This window comes from Micropterus dolomieu, linkage group LG05 (assembly GCF_021292245.1).
Source record: "Micropterus dolomieu isolate WLL.071019.BEF.003 ecotype Adirondacks linkage group LG05, ASM2129224v1, whole genome shotgun sequence".
NCBI classification, from domain to species: Eukaryota; Metazoa; Chordata; class Actinopteri; order Centrarchiformes; family Centrarchidae; genus Micropterus; species Micropterus dolomieu.
In genome coordinates, this window is record NC_060154.1 from 27,543,806 (window position 1) to 27,563,709 (window position 19,904).

Below are 19,904 nucleotides of genomic sequence, written 5' to 3' on the forward strand. Positions count from 1 at the left end.
TGTGTGTGTGTGTGTGTGTGTGTGTGTGTGTGTGTGTGTGTTTAATTAGACCCAGTGGCCAGAATGCATTTGGTTTTCATCAGAAACCCATCACAATTGCCACGCAGATATAGATAGCCTAGCCCTGTTTTGGACTGGATCCACTCTCCCTCTATCAAAGACCACAAAGAGCCCCATCACTAAAGATTAGGAGCCAAGAGTTAAGAAACAGCTACTCAGTGCTGTCTCATTGTCAGACATGCAGCACCAGTAATCTGTGGTCCCCGTGGGTTGAGCCATGAGAGAGCTGAAGTATTTCAAAACACCGTGTATATTAAAAAAAAAAAAAAACATTTCTTGTAATTCTGAGCTCTGAAATCAATCATAAAAACAACCTGCTTCCACATGAAATGTTCATGTTCTTGGTGATAAATTGCAATGTGGAATGTATACAGCGGGTGTACATTATACACAGAACACTATAGTGTAAATACATGTCCACTCACATGTAAAAATACTCTCAGGTTTCCTCCACGGAGGTAAATGCTCAAGAGGCTGACAGACGGAATGTTTTTGCCAACATTTACAGCATTTTTTTTTTTGTATCCACTGTAGCTTAACAAGACAAATGACAATATATGTCTACTTCATACTGGAAGACTGCAACAACTACTGGATCAGAAAACAATATGTAGAAACAGTGCAAGAGCCAAAATAGGTAGAAAAATCATGTCCAACAAAAAACAACAATGACAACATATAATAAGGTCATGAGCCTGGAGTATTAGTCATGCCTAACCGTAAGAGGCCACAACTGATCAGAAAATAGGTAAAACACTGCCAAAACAGCTGCCAACTAGGGCTTTTTTAACTGAACTTTCCTTTCATTTTACAAAACTAATTACTCAGCCCGTCCAGTCACTTATATGAACAAATGCTCAAAGAATAACGTAATAAAGCATAAAAAAAGAGCAAAATCAAGCAAAAGCAGCATAAAAAGTAGAACAAACAGTGAATATGATCAATGACTCACCCTATAACTTACTAACCTTGAACAATTCTCCCAGTGCACACCGCTGTGACTTCACTGTACAGTGAAACTCCAGAGGCACGACTTCTGCAATGCGCCCGCTCTGTGTGGAGGATGTGACACTATCGTAAGATCACCAACCACTCGTTTGACACCATCATCAGGATCTCCGCCAGTGGCCAAGGGCCGCCAGGCAATAAACAATAAACTCTGATCGGAGAATGTTGTTAATAATTAAGGGAAAGGATAGGGTGGCCGGTAATGTCGCTAACGCATGGACAAACCAATGGCCACGTTGTTGCATGAAGGGAGGTATCAGCGGAAGACTTGTCAAAGCAGCTGGAAAAGAGACATTTTATCCATGCGCGTTCAGGTGCTTTTTCCACTTGGGACAATTGAATGGAGGAGGTAATTCATCAGGCTTTTTTTTATTGTGAGGGTGGGGGTTGAATCCCTCGGTCAAATGGGGCAGTGGAAAGACAATGTGACACCAAAAGCTTAAATAGATGGGTTTGACTGTTAATGAGTAAAAGTTGACAACGACAAACGAAGTGCTACGACAAAACTGTGGCCACATTTTCAACATTTGACTGAACATTATGACTGAAATCCTCCATGAATTCACCAAGTTCCTGATGAATATCATGTCCGCCTCCTCAAAAGTGATGCATTCCAGCATCCTTGCTGGAGAGACAAACAGCAAAAAGATGGCAATTTAGGGCTGCAACTAACGGTCACCGCAAGATAGTTCTCTCTATTAAATGTTTCCCAAAGCCCAAGTTGACCTGTTAATATTGCTTGTTTATATATTTTAACACCTTAGCATTACATACTTTTAAACAGGGTGTGTGGGCAGATGATAGTTTTAATAGTACAGTGAAATAGCTCCCCATCTGTGATAAACATATAACTGTGATGCAGAGCTTTCAGAGAGATCAAGAGCCCTGATGTGAAAGAGGATTGTGGGCTTCATCTGAAGCATATCTTCAGATTATTTTATCTCTGATAAAAATGAAGAACACAATAAGCTCATTAGACAGCTCTCCTGCGATAACGCTGATAGGATGTTTTAATGAGCGCAGATGCAAAAACCTATTCAAGCATGTGTTTTGCTTCTCGTTGCAAAAAAACAATGCGGACATTTTGACAAGTACCTAAAAAATACAGTGATGATAAGACGACAGTGTGTTTTCTCAGAAAAAGTCTTCTAAAAATACCACTCCCAAACAGCCGTGTCTTCGGCCTGATCGCGGTAAATGGAGAGCAGAAGCCACAAGTGTGTGTGAAGTGAACCTCACGCCACCCACTGTTTATTTGATTGCAGCTGTTCCTAAGATGCGAGATGAGGAAGAGCGGTTGACAGCGCTGAATGAGTCTGACCTCATTGTGAGCGATCCAAACATGCGGATAGGCCAAATCCACAGCTCTCTCCGGTCAATGTCCCAACCCATTTAGGTCGCTGCTCGGAAATGAGATTATCTGACTGACACTTAAGAACCGAACCTGCGATCTACGCAGCACTTTACAAACCTGAAACACCACCAGAAATGTAATTAAAGCATGTCTACTTGTACGATTCATCTCCGGAACAGTAGGCTTCAAAGCATTAGTGTGCTCTCCAAACATGAGGATTTAAATCAACTGACTGCTATTTCAGGTTCTCTATCAGATGACCTCTTTGTTCACATCAAGCCTTAAGTTTGTGTATCCAATTCATACGTTGCCAAGGAACATGATACATCATTCTGTCTGCTACCAACATTACACAGAATCCAGAGGTGACAATCATAGCACTTCCAAGTCCCTGGAAAAAACATGACCCACAATCAAACGTGTGTTTGAAGCCAATGACATCCTGCTCTCAGAGTCCACAGAGGGATAGAGTTGCCGGTTCCAGGCATCAGAATGGTGAAAACGCTGAAACTTAAGCTTGTGGATCTCATAACGGGCTCAGCCCCTGGGCCCTCCACCTGAGCCACTGGAGAGGGGTAACTGATAGGCCCTTAGCTGGCGGCGGCTCCGGCTGCGTTCTACGTCGTAGCGGCCCCTGCGCTAATTAGCTCTCCATTGTTGATGGGATGGATTATTTCTGAAGGGGAGCTCGGCAGCAACGCCTCGCTGGCTCCCTATCACCCACCTCTTCATGTATGAGTGCAGCTCTTCTCCGCTGACTTATTCATGGATTCTATTGGCCGACAGTTGTCATTACTCCGTGTACATCGCTGTGTAGTCAGTGGTATAGGCGGCGAGTGAAGTGTGATAGGGAGAAACAACAATAGGCTGCAGGTGGACAGCTGTGACGCTTTAAGGTTCAACAAGTCTGCTGACAGAGTGGTCCACATAGGCTCTTTCAGTTACCAGTATGCTCTGTTTCCTATTTAAAATCAACTCCACAAGCTCAAATTTCAGTATCAGTATCAACTGTAATCCTCTAAAACTAATTATTTTGAAGCTCTTTAAAAGAAAAACAAACAAATCAGTCATTTAAAGAGGACGCACACTGACTATTTATTTGAGTTAAATGCAGGCCAGTTTTTGCTGTATTGGCCCTTGACTTGAACAGGCAACACAAGCATAAACAAGGTGTTAACAATAAAATATTCATCAGTCACATTAAGGTGTGTCGTGCTTTCTGCACAAAACAAAAGAGCTAATCTCAGAGAGTCCTCAGCGGCAAAGTGAGAACGAAGAATCTTCTCCAGCACTCACGGCACCACCGCATATAATGCCTTATTAAAACCCAAGCCATCATCCATCACTTTCTTAGACCTTTTAAAACGAGAGCAAAGCAATCAGGCTGAGTGGACGAGAACAGCACTGGAGAAGGACAGGCCTGACCTGAGTTAAATACACGTCACAAATTAAGAAAATGATTCACCGAGGTTCCGAGATCTTCCAGATGTTTGCTGTTGACCGCACTACACAAACTAGCTTTGATTTTCATGCCAAAGCAAACAGCTGGGCAGTGCTGACACAAAGGGAGGATCCAAAGCAGAGAAATGTGTAAACTATAATATACTGTAGGTGTGTGTGTGTGTGTGTGTGAGGGAGGGAGAGAGAGAGAGAGAGAAAGAAAGAGAGAGAGAGCGCTTACTTTTATCTCCACGGCACAGAGATATCTGGCACATTCATGGTGTCCATTGTACTCTGCCAAGTCAGCTGCTGTGAACCCATCAATATCTTGGTCTGTAGGGTTTGCATGATTGGCCAACAGGATTTTACAGCACTGAGAGAAGGAATAGGACAATTTAGCAGACCAAGAAACAGCAATATGTATCAAATATTGCATTATGAAGCAAGTTCAGTATATTTAGATAAGATAAGACAAAAACTACAACAACAAAAGAAAATGTGAGAAAATAAGTTGCTTCCAACCTCCAGCTCTCCATTCTCTGCAGCATCATGAAGTGGGGTCCCTCCCCAGTAATCCTTGATGACCTTGGAACCCACATGAAGCAGCCTCTCCAAGATGCAATAGTGCCCTCTGCTGGCAGCAAAGTGCAGAGCAGTCGCTCCTTCTCTGTCCTGGCTGGACAGGTTGACATCAGTGCAGGTCACCTGTTTGGGGTAAATGAAAAAGGATCAAACTTAGGATTGAAAAGACATCTAGGAAACACTTGCTGTGCTGCTATACTGACCAGCCACACAACCACAGCCTGGTGGCCCATGTGAGCAGCGGCATGCAGGCAAGTCATGCCATCGTGGGCCCTCAGGTGGACGTCAGCCCCGCAGTCGTTCACAAGGTACTCTACCAAATGCAGGTGCCCTTCCTGGCAGGCCAAATAGAGCGGGGTAGCACCAGTGCCTGTCTGGTGGTTCACACACCTGTACCCCAACACACATCAACAACGAGGTTAAGTTCCAATCATCACGCATTATATTTTTTAAAACACGTTGTCAGCATCAGGACGTAGATGATGCTAAAAAAACATCTGCCACAAACACATTTTAGGTTATGTTAGCCACAGTAGGCTTAATTCTTTACCAATGGAAACTAAACACATGACAGTATAACAAGAAAATATATTATATCTCAGTTGTTGAACCTAAATATTAGCATTGGTATTGCCTGAAATGAATAAAAGTAATTGACTACACTACAGCAACCAAGGACGTCACCTTGTGCAGAAAAGTGGTGGGGACTTAAGGTCAGAGATTAGGGGTGTGACAGAACACTTTGTTCACGAGAACGAGATGAGAAGATACTTTAACACTATTTTAAAGAAATATTCAATGCTGAAATATATGAGTGGGGGCTTGGTGGGTCCTCCCCCCCAAAAGATTTCAAGCATTAAACTCTTAATTTACTGCATTCTAGAGGCATTTTTTACACCAATTTATGTTGTAAATGTCTTTATTTATATGAAGGGAAACACAAAAATTCAGGTGGGCGGTGACAATTCAAAATCTAACAATATTATGGAATATATTGCAGTAATCAGTTATTTCAAGTTATCAATATAATAATCAAGTTATTTTCTTGGACAATGCACATGTGCACATGTGTTCCTATATTTAAATTGTACTGCATGTTTCCTTATTGTGCAAACCTTTCTCAAAGCAATTTCACTTATTATTTTACATTTCGTAACATTTCTTGTTTCAAGCTATTTTTCAGAACAATTTTAACAAATGCTTTCAAAAAGCGGTGGGGACAAAATCAGCTGTTTCAAAAAGTGGCGGGGACATGTTCCCAACATCCCCAATGTAAATGACACCTATGACAGCAACAGCTTCAGTACTGTAAAACCACAATCAGCAGCACAAATACATGCACTTGAACAATGCAACGCTTGGAAAAACATAAAAATGCAGTTCCCTTGTCATTACGTGTTAATAGCATTGATAGCAGATAACAGATACAGGATGTGCTGAATCGTATATGCTTGCACTCTTTTAATCTGAATTTTTCTGTTATGTTGGACATGACATGAGCAAACTATTAAACCCATATAAGTGGCAGACACTTTTATCCAAAGCGACATAAATTTGAGGAACAACATGTAAGCATCAATAAAGCATCAATACAGTAAGAGATCTACAAGTGACAATAGATACTAGTAAGAGCTATTCCCACATATGGCATCTTCAATGGGGAAAGTACCCACGGAAAGAAGTAAGAGTTAACGAAATAGTGCAATCAATACTAGAGAATTTAGTATGGGAAGCATCCCCAGCTGTTGGAAATGTGTTGGTCTGTGTGTTTTTAGATGCTTTGCAACATATCTGATTATAATAAATGATTTTCAGATACTCTAGTTATCATTGAAAATAGACTCTAAAATCAATTCAAAAACAAAACCAAAGTCAGTATAAAGATGCTGATGTTGGCATCACATTCTTTGCTCCAGCAAGAATCCAAAAAGGAATCTTACACTTAGGATATAAAATAAGGGTCAAAACCTGTTTGGTTCTTGTCATCTGTCAAGACTGTGAGACATTGCATGTCTCCATTTATATTGACATACATACTACAAAACCACAAGGTTGACATGTGACCTACAGTGTCTATGCATGTATTATTCACAGGTTACTGATGGTCACATGTGAGAGTCTGACCTTGCCATTTTGCCATTGTGCAAATTACAGTCGTAAAGGAGATGAAGCAGGAAGAGCAACATATCTTTATCTGCACTTTACTAAGTGCCACTGTCTCAGGTTTAGATGGAGGAGAGATGGGATTCAAGGGGAGATTAACATTTAAATGTTCACCATCAGGAGAAGCCCCATGCCATAATCATTTTGTTTAATTATGAGCCATGTCAAAAAGTGACTGATAACATGATAAAAATGTGATTTTATGTAGAAATAAATTTATTGGAGATACATTAGACAAAGGACAGGTAACAACAAAACATATAGTCGCACCCAAAGCTGTATCTGTACTCTCTAGTTGTGGTTGTCCTTGTGGCGCCGATCATCTGTTTAATCAGTGACTGTGAAAAACAGGCGTGCATGCTTAGGTCCACTAACCCAGAGATTCTGGGGGTACTTCTTTGTAGGGGTAATATAGAAAAATAGTTGAAATAATTAACTGAAAGTAATAGGTAAACAGTTAAATTTGTTAGCTAAAACTAAATTTTAAATAGTTAACAAGAAGAAACGTTAATGGATAAATGTTTTAAAAGGTCAGTTGAAATAGCCTAAAGTATGGGTATTACTGCTATATAGCTATAAGTAATGGATACAATTTGAAATAGCTTTACACTATCTGTCACATCCATCCCTGGTATTCAAACACTGATGACACATCAGAAACATAAACTAATACATTCACACCCACCAACGCCGTAGCCACCAGGAGCAATTTGGGGTTCTGCACAAGGACACTTTGACAGTAAAACTGGAGACTGGGGGAGCCGACCTCCACCGACCTTCTGATTAGTGGATGACCCGCTACCTCCTGAACCACAGCCGCCACCAGTGGATAAAGGGTTGAAACAGATTAAGCTCAGTGGCGTTTCTAGACCAGTTTTATTAAGGGGGCCAGGCTGGGGCCGGTTGTTTTGTCAGAGGGGCCCATTCAATCCGGGACACAAGGGCAATGTTTTCAAAATGTCTTGTTTAGTATATAATGTAATGTTTTAGTATATGTCAGTAACTTACAGTTATTATTTTCAGTAACAGGATTTTTTCAGTAACTTAGTTATAATTTTATTAAATTACATTACACAAAAAAAACATTCCTGTTAACTTTAACTCAAGTTACAGAACATTCTTTGATGCAACACTTCTTTCTAGGGCTTAATGAACAGTATCAGCTCTAGTGTACAAGACTTTCTCTGGATCCCAGTTTGTATTTTGTATCCCACTATAACTTTTGTTAGGAAACAACACACTTCTCCATATTAGTCCTGATGTGAAGTACACACAAAATAAAATACTTGATGGTAGGCAATCATCTGTGCATTATGGAAGGGGATACATATTTTGGCAGACTGCGTGTCCAGCCAGGTAGGACCAGTAAGCTACTGTTATCACTGTTTAAATGCAATGCATTATTAAATTGTTATGATAATAACTATGATAAATAAGTACAAGGAGAAAATATTCTACAATGCTGCATTCAGTTTAATGTACATTTCATCGCAAGGAAGATATTACTATGATCACTGTTGACCAGGGCTATTCAATTACAGATTCAATTGGGCCAGATTTTAAAACCAGAACACAGAGATGGGCCGGCCATTTTCTCACGAGTTGGGATCATTAGGATTTTATTGACACACTTATATTGGTAATTCTTATTGGTTCAGTTCTTTATTGATGCTCTTATCAGTCCTATTTATTACTAAATAATTGCATATTATTAAAAAAAATAACCCTAACCCTTAACATTTTTTATTAACTAAATTGTTTCTAAAGCAGCAACATGATTTACAACAGCAAAGTCACTAATATCTTACTAGAAACAAATCTATCATGTCAGTAAAATAAATCCTATTCCTGACATCAACATACTGAGTGAAGTTTAGAAAGAATGAAAAACTCAGTCCCTCCTGTCCTCCTCCTCCTTCTGCTGCTGCTGCTGGTAGAGAGGAGGGCTGGTCTGTTTCTACCAGCTGCGTTTATAATGTGCCATATTTTAATGTACGTGGCAAACTAAGCTGAACAGTTACTAAAGACAGTGCAGCAAAATTCTGTACGCAGTTTAACTCAACTAACAAATCGCTCTCGATTGACTGTGATACAAATAACCTAGTTAATTTATTTAATTCCTCATGCTCGTCCACCTTAGATTTTATAGCCCCTCTGAAAGCTAGACCTAACACCAAATCTGCTCAGCAGCCCTGGCTAAATGACTCTATTAGAAACAGGAACGTAGAAAAGCCGAGCGCAGATGGAAGAAATCTGGTCTCCAAGTACACTTCATAGCTATGAAAGTTTTTAATCTTTTAATCTGCAATAATACAATGGTGAAAGATGCTAGAACACACTATTTCTCTACTCTCATCATTTCCAACAAGCACAATCCTAGATGCCTCTTTAACACTGTTAATCTCTTAGTAAATCCTACTCCTCCCTCTGCTTTGGCTGACAGCGACGCAGATTGTGAAAAGTTCCTTGCTCACGTTATGACAAAGGTGGGAAAAATAAGATCTATCATTAGCCCCTTTCTAGATGTGGACCACCCAGCTCAGGATCATTGGAGCTACTTCTCCCCAACCAATTTATTGGAACTCACTGAGACTTTGTCAAAGATGAGGCCATCCACCTGTCTCTTGTATATTATCCCTACAAAATTTTTATTCAAAATCATGGACAGCCTAGGTTCCTATTTGCTCTTAATCTTAAACAGCGCACTGTCATCTGGTTGTGTTCCAGATTTTAAATGTGCTTCTGTTCAACCAGTCCTAAAAAAACCCGGCCTTGATCCCACCAACCTCGATCACTATCGCCCTATCTCTAAACTGCCCTTCATTTCCAAGGTTCTGGAAAAAATAGTTTCTAAGCAGCTCCTTGAAGTTATGAAGAACAATGACATTTTTGAAAGATTCCAATCTGGTTTCCGCCCTCACCACAGCACAGAGACCGCTCTCTTAAAAGTAACCAACGAACTGCTATTGAATGCGGACGCTGGCATGTCTTCAATCCTGGTACTGTTGAGGACTTGTCCGCTGCGTTTGACACAATAGACCATGACATCTTCCTAGATAGACTAAGTCATTGGGTGGGCATCTCTGGCACGGTACTGGACTGATTTTGCCTCGTATTTATCTAACAGGAAGTAGTGTGCCTATTAACAACTTTAAATACACCTTTGCTCCTGTTTATTTTGGTGTGCCTCAAGGAGCAATTCTCCGACCTATTTTGTTTTCCATTTATATGCTCCCCCTGGGTGACATTATCCGCCGATATGGTATTCCCTTCCACTGCTATGCGGATGATACACAGTTTTATCTCCCGGTAAAGCCAACTGACCTCAGTGTGCTGCGTTCCCTCCAGGCCTGTCTGACTGACATAAAAGCCTGGATGATAAATAAACTTTCTACAACTCAACTCTAACAAAACAGAAATCCTCGTAATTTGTCCCCAGCACACTACTAACCAGAAATTGTTGTGAGATGGGAACTCGAGCATTACAACACATTACAAGGTTGTGCTCTGTAAGTAAAAAACAGGTCACAGTTACAGAATTTCTTACAGCTGTGGATTGAACACAGCTGGTGATACAACATTCGTTATAACCACGTTGAGACTTGATTTGGACTCTAGCTCAAAGACTTGAGACTTGACCTGGACTCTTGCTCAGAGACTTGAGACTTGACTTGTAATCTAGCTCAAAGACTTGTGAGCATCTGTGCCACACAATATCTAGCACCCTTTATAGGAGACCTATTATGCTTTTCCACATTTTATGACTTATCTACAGTGTTACAATGTTGGATGTTCATGTTAAACATGTCCAAAGCTTCAAATAATAAGGTTAAAGTATTTAAAAGAAGTCCCTGTGTGCCAAAACCTCAGATTTCCTCCTGTTGTGAACACTCTGTTTTCAACCGCTTTTTCTACCAAGGGCTCCGTTCTACGACATACGGAGCTAGATGGAGCCGGTAATCCATATATGGTCATTCGCTCCGCACAGCAACGGTACAGCAACACCCGAGCTGTCTGTACCGCTCAGCGGCAACAACAGCCTCTAACATGCTTCAGGTCTTGGCCTAAGAAAATTCACTATAAAATCTTATTAAAGCTTAAATGCTTATTTCTTCAACAGTCCTTCAAAGAACCAATAGTCTATGTGAGGCTGTGCTTGAGCTATGCTCACATCCCCATGCTAACATGCTTACAATGATAATGCTAGCATGTCGATTTGCAGGTATAATGTTTACAATGTTCACCGTGGTGGTTTAGCATGTTAGCATGCAAACATTTGCTACCTAGAACTAAACACAAAGTACAGGGGAGGATGATGGGAATGTCATGAGTTTTGCAGTTATTTGGTCATAAACCAAACTAGTCTATTGAACAATAACATTTTGACCAGATGATGGCGCTGGCTGGCTGAAAAGTCACAATCAGATTACCAAAGTTATAACAATACTGAGGGGACAACAAACGTGCATATGAAATTTCACAGCAATCCATCCTATAGTCGTTGAGATTTTTCAATAAAGACCAAACAAGTCAACATCAAGGTGGTGCTAGTGGAAAAGGTCAGATCACCAAAGTTGTTTATCCTCTAGGGACCTTGAATGTGTGAACTCACCCAGGTGCCTGCTGAAGGAGTAGTCTTAAGCAAGTGAGGTCCCCATTGGCTGCAGCGTAGTGAGCAGGTACAGCTCCACAGTTTGTCTCCACCTCTGCCACTCCTCCAGCAGATAGCAGCCACTTAATGACCTCCACACAACCGAACCGGGCGGCAAGGTGGAGCACAGTGGCACCAGCATTATCCCTATCCTGGAAACATTTACAAAGATCAGAGTTTATATGTAAATCAAACTCCTCTACTGTAGGATCTTACTGTAGGTAAACACTCTCAATTATCAAGACGCATAGATGGGCTTCATTACTCAAATTTACAAAGGATACATCTTAAAGGTACATCTCTTTTCCTAAGCTACAGTAGGGATTCTCATGAGGACCACTAATTAAGATGAAGCAATCAATGTGTTCTTTAATTTCAGACAGGATTCTGCAAATTCCATCATAATGGACAGCAGAGATGTAATCAGACTTGACTCTATAATGCTAAGTTCCCCTCAAGCATCTGGACATAATTACACTTGCTTGCTACATAACATAACACTAATGGATACCCAATAAGTCTACACCATATGATGTAACCAGCTGGTAATACATCTGAAAAGGTAGTGTGCACTACTTTTTACAACTGCAGTGATGTAACCTCACTCTGGGATCAGTTAGATGACCATCTAAAGTGATCGCCTGAATTTGGACACACACGCAACTGAGTTGGTAGAAATTACCAGGAAAGCTGGACATCTGGCATCTCTCCAAGGCATTTGAGCTCTCAGGGTAGGTTTCTCTCTCTCTGTGTGTGGAGGGATTGTTCTCAGTGGATAAACTTACCTCAATGTTGCAGCCTCCATGGTCTACCAGCCATTGCAGCTCCCGGATGTGACCAGTAGCTGCTGCATCATGTGCTGGTGTGGCCTTGTTCAAGGCCCGGGCATCAGCTGCCAGCCCCAGCTCGCTCACCAGGAACTGCAGGCACTCCACGCGTCCATACCTGGCAGCGTGGTGCACTGGGCCTGCACCCTGAGCATCAGTGATGGCAGGTGAGAGGTGACCGGAAGATGCTAGCTCCCTCAGGGCTGCAAGATCCCCTGCTCGAGCCGCCTGAACGGCCCGATGAAGCACCATCCCTGGCTGCTATGAGTAGGTTATGGCACACAGAACAAGCTCCCAGGAGCTCTTTGGATCCCAGCAGGTTACCATCTCCTTTCTCTCTCATGCTCATCTTTCGTGCAATAACAAAAAAACTCATGCACTCACTGCCTCCTCCCGAGCCAGGAAAGTGACACCTGAGTGGCAGCCAGCTGGCCAGCATGGCTGTTGGGGAGAGAGGAGGGGGTCAGAGCCAGCGAGATAGAAAGGTAATGAAAGACGGGTGGAGGCGAAGCGCTTGTGGCCTCCTGCTCTCCTTTGTGAGGCAGTGACCATATGCTGGCACACGCACCAACGCTTCACTGGAGATGGGGGAGCTGAGGCAGCACGGAAACTTAAGTAATGGGAGAAGTCAGAGCCAAGGCATGGTGGATTACACGGAGTGTTATTTTTTACAACTATTTTAAAAAAATAGAATATAAATATATATATTTTATATAAAATTATCTTAGCGGGGATGACTACAAAGCTGACACATTTGCAAGATTATAATCTACATAGAATATTTTATGGTTGATTGATGAAAGAATATTAATGGTGCATGTAAATATTTTATTTCAGAAACACTCATACACAGCGCTCTGACTCTAATTAGCTGATTAGCTACTCACATGATGTGATGGAAGCTGAGTACAGTCATCTCTCCGTAACACCACCCCTCAGGTCACTTCAAGTTCTTCCCTTTTATTATTTATATTAAATATTTCATCCATTTCACACGATCAGTTGATGTAACAATAAACACAGATGATGTATTTTTAATTCTGTGCATCCCTTTTTGACCTACAGGAGTTTATGCTGTTTATGCACTTGAAGGCCATCAGTCCATTTCTTCCAGCAGTTGCACAGTTTCCCTCAAGTCCTCCACAACTGCATCCACATCTGCTTTGGTCGTTCTCCTGCCCACGCTCAACCTCAGGGCATTAGCCGCCACCTCTGAGGGGACGCCACAGCTCAGAAGGATATGGGAAGGCCTGTTGAACAGACACAGAGCAGTGCAGGGGGAGTTATGTAACTGCGATCAATATAACAGCATAACAGAGGAAAGAGGCACTCTTTTACCTGTCTCCACTGTTTGAGTGGCAGGCGGCACCGACACTGGCCAACAGCCTCGTACAGTGGGACAATACCCTCCAGCCTACAGAGAGAGAGAGAGAGAGAGAGAGAGAGAGAGAGAGATATTAATCATTTAAAGCCTTAGTAGTTTACAAATGGCACTGTGCAGTCCAGGTCATGAACTGCCTCTGACAAACATTGGTGTAGGGTTAGAGGACACTTTGTTGGACTGGTAGGCCTAAACAAACATAGGACAGACAGAAGAGTCATGACAACACCTTGTAATGTTGGGCCCAGGATGGACACGTTACATGTGTTAGGGAGGATATCAGAGCCGGGGTAATGGCTGTTGAAGTGGATCCTGTCTTTAAAGACGGCCTGAAAAAGAAGAACATAGTGATGATGTTACACTTGTAATGTATAAAAGGTGAGCAACAGAATAAGGCTAATGTTGGTAATCATTCTTAAAGTCAACGGACAAAAATACCCGCGAATTACAATCACACTTCAGCATTTCAAATAACCTCAATCACACTATAGACTGGTAATATTACAATTTACGACTATCACGGTCACACTGATAATGTGACATTACAAACGTACCTTCAGTTGTTCCTCCAAGTAAAGTTTGGTACTTCTCATGTGACTCTCATAATCTGACAGATTAGACGTCACCAGTTCTGCAGCCTAACAGACACATAATAAGTTAGTAGCTATAAATGAAGCATAATATGACATGTTGTCTAAAGAAAGTATAGTATTTAGTATTTTACCTCTTTTAGTTATACTGCTAAGTACTTCATGAGGTTATAATAATGCTTTAATGATATGGTAGGAAAATGGCAGAGAAAAAGTGCTTTTAATGAATTCCAATAAGAAAAACAACAACAAAAATCTCAACAACAAAGTAATTGGAAAAAAAAGTTGGCCTTATTTGAACATTTGCAACTCCTTACTTTGCCATGTCTCAGAAATACTAAAAGTGAAACAACAAAAAATTGAGTCTATAGTCTCAGTCTATAGCAGGACTTGATACAAATGATCATGATAAGCTGCCCACCATTTCATTGGTAACACATACTGTAAAGATTCTGTGATCCATAATATAATGCAAGACATTCATGGTGATAATGAATGACCAAACGGCCGTTTCATATATACAAGCATCCATTTATAGGCTTTAATGCAACTGGAATTGCACAATCATTTTTTAAATACAGGGATTGATCATATATTGTTTTTATTCAGTGTATTACCAAACATTCCTCTGTGTCAGTTCAACAACTCGACAAGCCTACAAATAACCAGCGATTTTAATGGTCAAACACATTTTAAATGGAAAAAACTTGGGGGGGAAAAAATAGAAAAGAGCCACATGGAAAATACATTATCAGATGATATTTCGTGTCAAAGTGTGAAAGGCACACTTGAGAGGGGTGAAATACAACTCTTGAACAGCTATATAATAAGGCAACCTTCATAAAGGGTTTATAAGTTTTAACTAGTGGCTTTATTATTATTGTTAAACAAATAATTTACAAAAACATCATAGACCAGACGAAAACCATTACAAGAGCTGAAGAAGAGCAGCTTGATTTAGCATTATTAATAGATTCCCAACATTTATAACTGCATTATTACTAAATAGAAAGGGTTTTTCACAACCAAGCCCAAATCTGTTCTTACTGATGGCATCTAATTATCTGAAAGTATCAGTAGATGACTCATTAACTGTAAATGACACTTTTACTGAAGACCTATCAAACCTTTACATAGGGTGTCTTATTAGCAAGTGTTCCCATTCTATGTAGAGACAATAGGAAGTAATTTTAGAAATTAATTCACAATGTTAAAATCAAGTGTTTGTCTTGTGCTAACTTGACAGTAATCTTCTAATAAGGTGTAAGGTACAACTACTATGGTAATACAAAAATCCTGTTAAATATTTGTGACCAACTACTTTGACAAAACATTCATTTTCCCACTCAAATATGCAGAGGAAGGAAAAACCCCATTCATAGTCAAACAACCTTCTAAAGTACTGCTAGTAAAAATTCCACCAACACATACATACGGAGCAGGAAACATACCTTTCCCAGACCTGCAATCATTGGAGTGTTTTCTGTGCTGTATTTTTCAGAAAGAGAGAAAGCAGACCCTTATATTTAGATGTGCAGTTCTCAAGTCTCTAGTCCATTTTTTTTGCATATTTGGTGCTTTGTTGATTATACCTCAAGTAAAACAATGTTACCCCGGTCTGAAGTTTCTTTCCTGTCCTCCTCCAAAGAGCATCGGATACAATGGCGTTCTCGTTCCAGGGCCTTTCACGTACAAAGCACCAATCCGAGGGGCATAGAACTAGAAATGTAACAAAACCTGTCAATGAAATGTTTTCCTATTTCCTTTCTGATGCCAAATCAAGATATTTTATACAACCGATACCCAACCTTGTGTCCCACTATGGTAAGGTAATCCACTCCCAGTTCACAGGCATCTACTCGGACTTTCCCCAGAGCCTGAGCAGCATCAGTGTGGAGTAGGATCCTGAGCCGCTCATGCTGCTTGTTGAGCAATTTTATCCTCTGGCAGATCTCTTGGACTGGCTGACAAGAGGGAGATGTTTCAGCATACACAGCACATTAGACTGTACTGTACACTGTAGAGTCACTGGGATTTTTAAGACTGAAACCAATATTGATATTTGAGATTTTAGATTTTTTAAATCCGATATATCAGCTGATATTCTTGTTTCCTCTCCTTTACAGAAACACAAAATAACATGACATGAAGCAGTTTAAATATTACTTTGAACAAAAGTACAGCTGATTATGTCAGGTGATTGCTGTGTTTTGTGGTGGATTTGTGGCTTCTCTGGTGAACAAACTATGCAACGGCATAGCATGAATAAAGGATCCGTCTTCTGTCTCTCAGTTTCTTTTTTAATTGTCATTTGTCAGCTGTTATAAACACAGATACCGATTTATCTTTCATTAGCTCATACTGGCCGATAATATCGGCACACCAATGTATCGGTCAGGCTTTAGTACACTGAGCTACATGCAAAGTGAAAACTTTTCTGTTTTTACATTGGAATTTCACTGAAGAATTTATATTTGATTTATAATACAGAGAAGAGATTCATCGGTTAATGTAACCGTCTACTCCATCAGCACCAATTCCTCCTTCGGAAATTGACAGATTATAAAAACAGAATTTCTAAACTTTAAAGTCTCTATCTCCTCCTTACCATGATGACTCCTGTCTCATTGTTGGCCAGCATAATAGAGATGAGACACGTGTTGGGACGCACCGCAGCAATGACATCCTCCACATCCACACGTGCTGTCCCCTTAGACACAGGGACGTACGTCACATCTGTGACAAAAACACAGTTAATGTCAGGAAGCTACTTTAAGCTAGCTGTTGAAAAAAAGCAAAGACTCTCCTTGTTTTAATCTGAATAAAACTTTACAGGATGGTCTCCTACCGGCCTTGCCATCTCTCTGTAGGCGCTCAGCTGCCAGTTTGACCGAGTCATGTTCCACGTTAGACGTGATTATGTGAGGAAGGCCATTGCTTCCATTCTGGTGCCCTTCACCTTGCTCTGAAGCCCTGCAGTTTCTCCTGAAGTGCTCTACAGCAGTATGGATCACCAGGTTATTGGCCTGAAAGAAGATTTGTGTGCTATGAACCGCTGTCACATGTGTGGTACTACTATTCTGCACAAAAAAAAAACCTCACACAGAACATGACATGACTTTTCAAAACCAGAGCAAATTAGTGCACTAACAGTATTGATTACCTCTGTTCCACCTGACGTGAAAATGATGTCTTCTGCTTTACCTCCAACCATTCTTGCCACATTCTCTCTGGACTCATTAATAATTGCCTTGGCTTTAGCGCCTAGAAAGACAAATTAGGTAAAAGCAGCATTAGCTCAGCGATAGTAAAGAAAATGTTTTTACACACACACTTTGAATTTCTGATTCCAAATTACAACATCAATTCAAATGCATTAAGATGCAGGCTGAAGTTTTCTTCACCTGCTATATAATTGCTACTCGGGTTTCCCCAGGCATCCTGGAGGGCTTCCGAAATGGCCTGGATCACTTCTGGTTCCAGCGGAGTAGTGGCATTGTAGTCCATGTAGATCCTATATTACATTTTAGTACATTGGAGAAACATTCTTGTCTCATTCATGAAGTCAATCTGATTTTGCACTCACTTTGGTTAAAAGTTTATTTGAGTCAATGAGTGAATGACAGGCTGATATGACGTGACCAACCCAAATCAAACTTCCCTACCAGTCCAGACTCATTTCTGAATAAAGATGAAAGGTATGGCCAGTGAAGGTGTGACCCTTTACCGAGGTGATGTCATCAGATTGTTCAGCCATACCTAGAAAGAAATAATACATTTAATAAGATATGTGTCATATCAGGCACAACTGCCAGAAAAGCTAAATTCATTACATAACCCTTTGAAGAAAAGCTTTTATTTGTGCATTTATTTGGACAGCAGCACGATGACAGCTTACATTACAATGTGTTTTGAAAGCTGGTAGGACACTTAGACACGAACAGTGAATGACTGCAGAACCAACAGTAGATATAAGTGACTCTTTATGGAGCCACTGTGTGCTCAAATTCTGCTCATGGTTATCACCATGTAGTGTGTGATTAAATGCCTGTTGGGTAAGAGGCTACAGAGGTTTATTACATACTTTAAGCCAACGTTTATGGTTAAAAATGCTTACATTCGTCCAGAGTAACTAACTCACATCCGTGCTGACAGCAGCAGACTCACTATTTACACAGCTATCTGGTAGCTTCCTGGTACCGACTACGCTTACGGATAATTCAAAACGCAGGGAAACGTATAACTCGAACACTAAAACAACCATTCTCATCCATGGCAATGTCTGCCAGAGCGAAGTGATATTTAGCCAGCTAACGCTCATTTACTGTTGGTTAACATCTGTTAACTTTAGCTAAAGCTAGCTAGTGCTGCTAACTGATTTTTGCTAGCAGGTTTACATTTTTTAACAGTTCTTCTTTTCTGCTTTCAAGCTCTCACGAGTCATATAACGTTATGTTCTCCTCTGTATGACATGGCAGGCTGAAGTTATCGGCTCTGTGTCTGACCTTGTGAAGTGATATGAAGGTGTCCTGTATGCATTTACTACTCTGCGTGTCAATCATCAGCTAGCTAGTCTGTTTGTGCGAGTGGATGATTCCGCTGGGTTGCCAGATGTCTTTAAAGGAAACCTGCGGTAAAAAATTAAAGATGTCAGAGAACGCACAAAATATATAAAAGTTAAACGTTTTTGTATACAATGTATGGTTTATTATATGAGTCCTATTCATAAAACGTTAGAATATAAATAAAATTAAAGGCCATTCAGTCTCTTTAAAAAAAAAAAAATGTTATTAACTTTTAATTTAAGGATAAACTGTTTACTTATTGGAATTCTTGGTTTGAAAGTCTGCGATATTTGTCCTGAACGATCATGTAAAATAGAGTCTAGTAGATTAGAAGCTACGTTACAAAGTAACTTTGAGTAACTTTGAGTTTTTGACGTGACTTTTCAGTTTTCAACTAGAAGTCTACTCAATCTACTCAGTCATTCAGAAAACCAGTTTTTTTATTCTGTACTGGGAGAAACAGTTTATACTTGCTGGATGGACAGACCACCTCAATAATCTCTACATAACTGTATATTGACCTTTTCAGATGTAGCCCTATGTAGGTTGGGTCAAAGGTCAGGTGTATCCCAATCTTAAAGGGGATAGTAGCATATTATTCAAGTAATCATAAGCACAAGGAAAGTAGCCCATCATTAAATTGTTTAAATAGAAGAAGTAGAAGAAGATATACAACAAGGTTTTATTATTCAAACATTTAAGAAACAAAAAGAAAAGTGCGGAAATTGCACAATTTTACTACTTAAATAAATAAATATAATATATTATAAACTGAACAAAATTATAAACACTTTTGTTTTTTGCCCCCATTCATCATGAGCTGAACTCAAAGATTTAAGACTTTCTCTATGTGCACAAAAGGCCTATTTCTCTCAAATATTGTTCACAAATCTGTCTAAATCTGTGTTAGTGAGCACTTCTCCTTTGCCGAGATAATCCATCCACCTCACAGGAGAGGCATATCAAGATGCTGATCAGACAGCATGGATATTGCACAGGGGTTCTCTTCACGTATGAATCCTGGTTTTCACTGTACAGGGCAGATAGCAGACAGCGTGTATGGCGTCGTGTGAGTGAGCAGTTGGCTGATGTCAACGTTGGCGGTGGGGTTATGGTATGGGCAGGCGTGTGGACAATGAACACAGGTGCATTTTATTGACGGCATTTTGAATGCACAAAGATACCGTGACGAGATCCTGAGGCCCATTGTTGTGCCATTCATCCACGACCATCACCTCATGTTGTAGCATGATAATGCACGGCCCCATGTTGCAAGGATCTGT

General features: G+C 40.5%; 2 protein-coding genes across 4 annotated transcripts in view; both read right to left on the reverse strand.

The window, feature by feature from the left end:
* The window catches only part of LOC123971698 (espin-like protein), a 19,786-nt gene extending 7,241 nt beyond the window's left edge, over positions 1-12,545 (reverse strand). Inside the window, exons 1-5 of the mRNA XM_046050700.1 lie at positions 12,044-12,545; positions 11,220-11,410; positions 4,648-4,834; positions 4,385-4,567; positions 4,104-4,235 (exon numbers count right to left, since the gene is read on the reverse strand). Coding sequence (XP_045906656.1) covers positions 4,104-4,235; positions 4,385-4,567; positions 4,648-4,834; positions 11,220-11,410; positions 12,044-12,337 — 987 coding nt within the window. The 5' untranslated portion in view covers positions 12,338-12,545. The remainder of the gene's footprint in view (positions 1-4,103; positions 4,236-4,384; positions 4,568-4,647; positions 4,835-11,219; positions 11,411-12,043) is intronic.
* Positions 12,546-12,892: 347 nt separating this feature from the next.
* scly (selenocysteine lyase) lies at positions 12,893-18,665 on the reverse strand. 3 transcript variants are annotated; one of them, XM_046050737.1, is made up of 13 exons: positions 18,562-18,665; positions 17,722-17,815; positions 17,461-17,570; positions 17,220-17,320; positions 16,905-17,082; positions 16,665-16,792; positions 15,865-16,020; positions 15,669-15,775; positions 15,508-15,544; positions 14,021-14,104; positions 13,696-13,795; positions 13,424-13,499; positions 12,893-13,335 (listed from the first exon to the last, which is right to left on the reverse strand). In XM_046050737.1, exons 1-13 carry the CDS (start codon positions 18,593-18,595, stop codon positions 13,182-13,184), a joined length of 1,359 nt encoding a protein of 452 aa, XP_045906693.1. In that variant the 5' UTR covers positions 18,596-18,665; the 3' UTR covers positions 12,893-13,181. The 3 variants fall into 3 exon arrangements, with proteins under 3 accessions (XP_045906693.1, XP_045906694.1, XP_045906695.1); XM_046050738.1 differs by lacking the exon at positions 18,562-18,665 and adding an exon at positions 18,174-18,551; XM_046050739.1 differs by lacking the exon at positions 18,562-18,665 and adding an exon at positions 17,955-18,026.
* Positions 18,666-19,904: the final 1,239 nt, after the last annotated feature.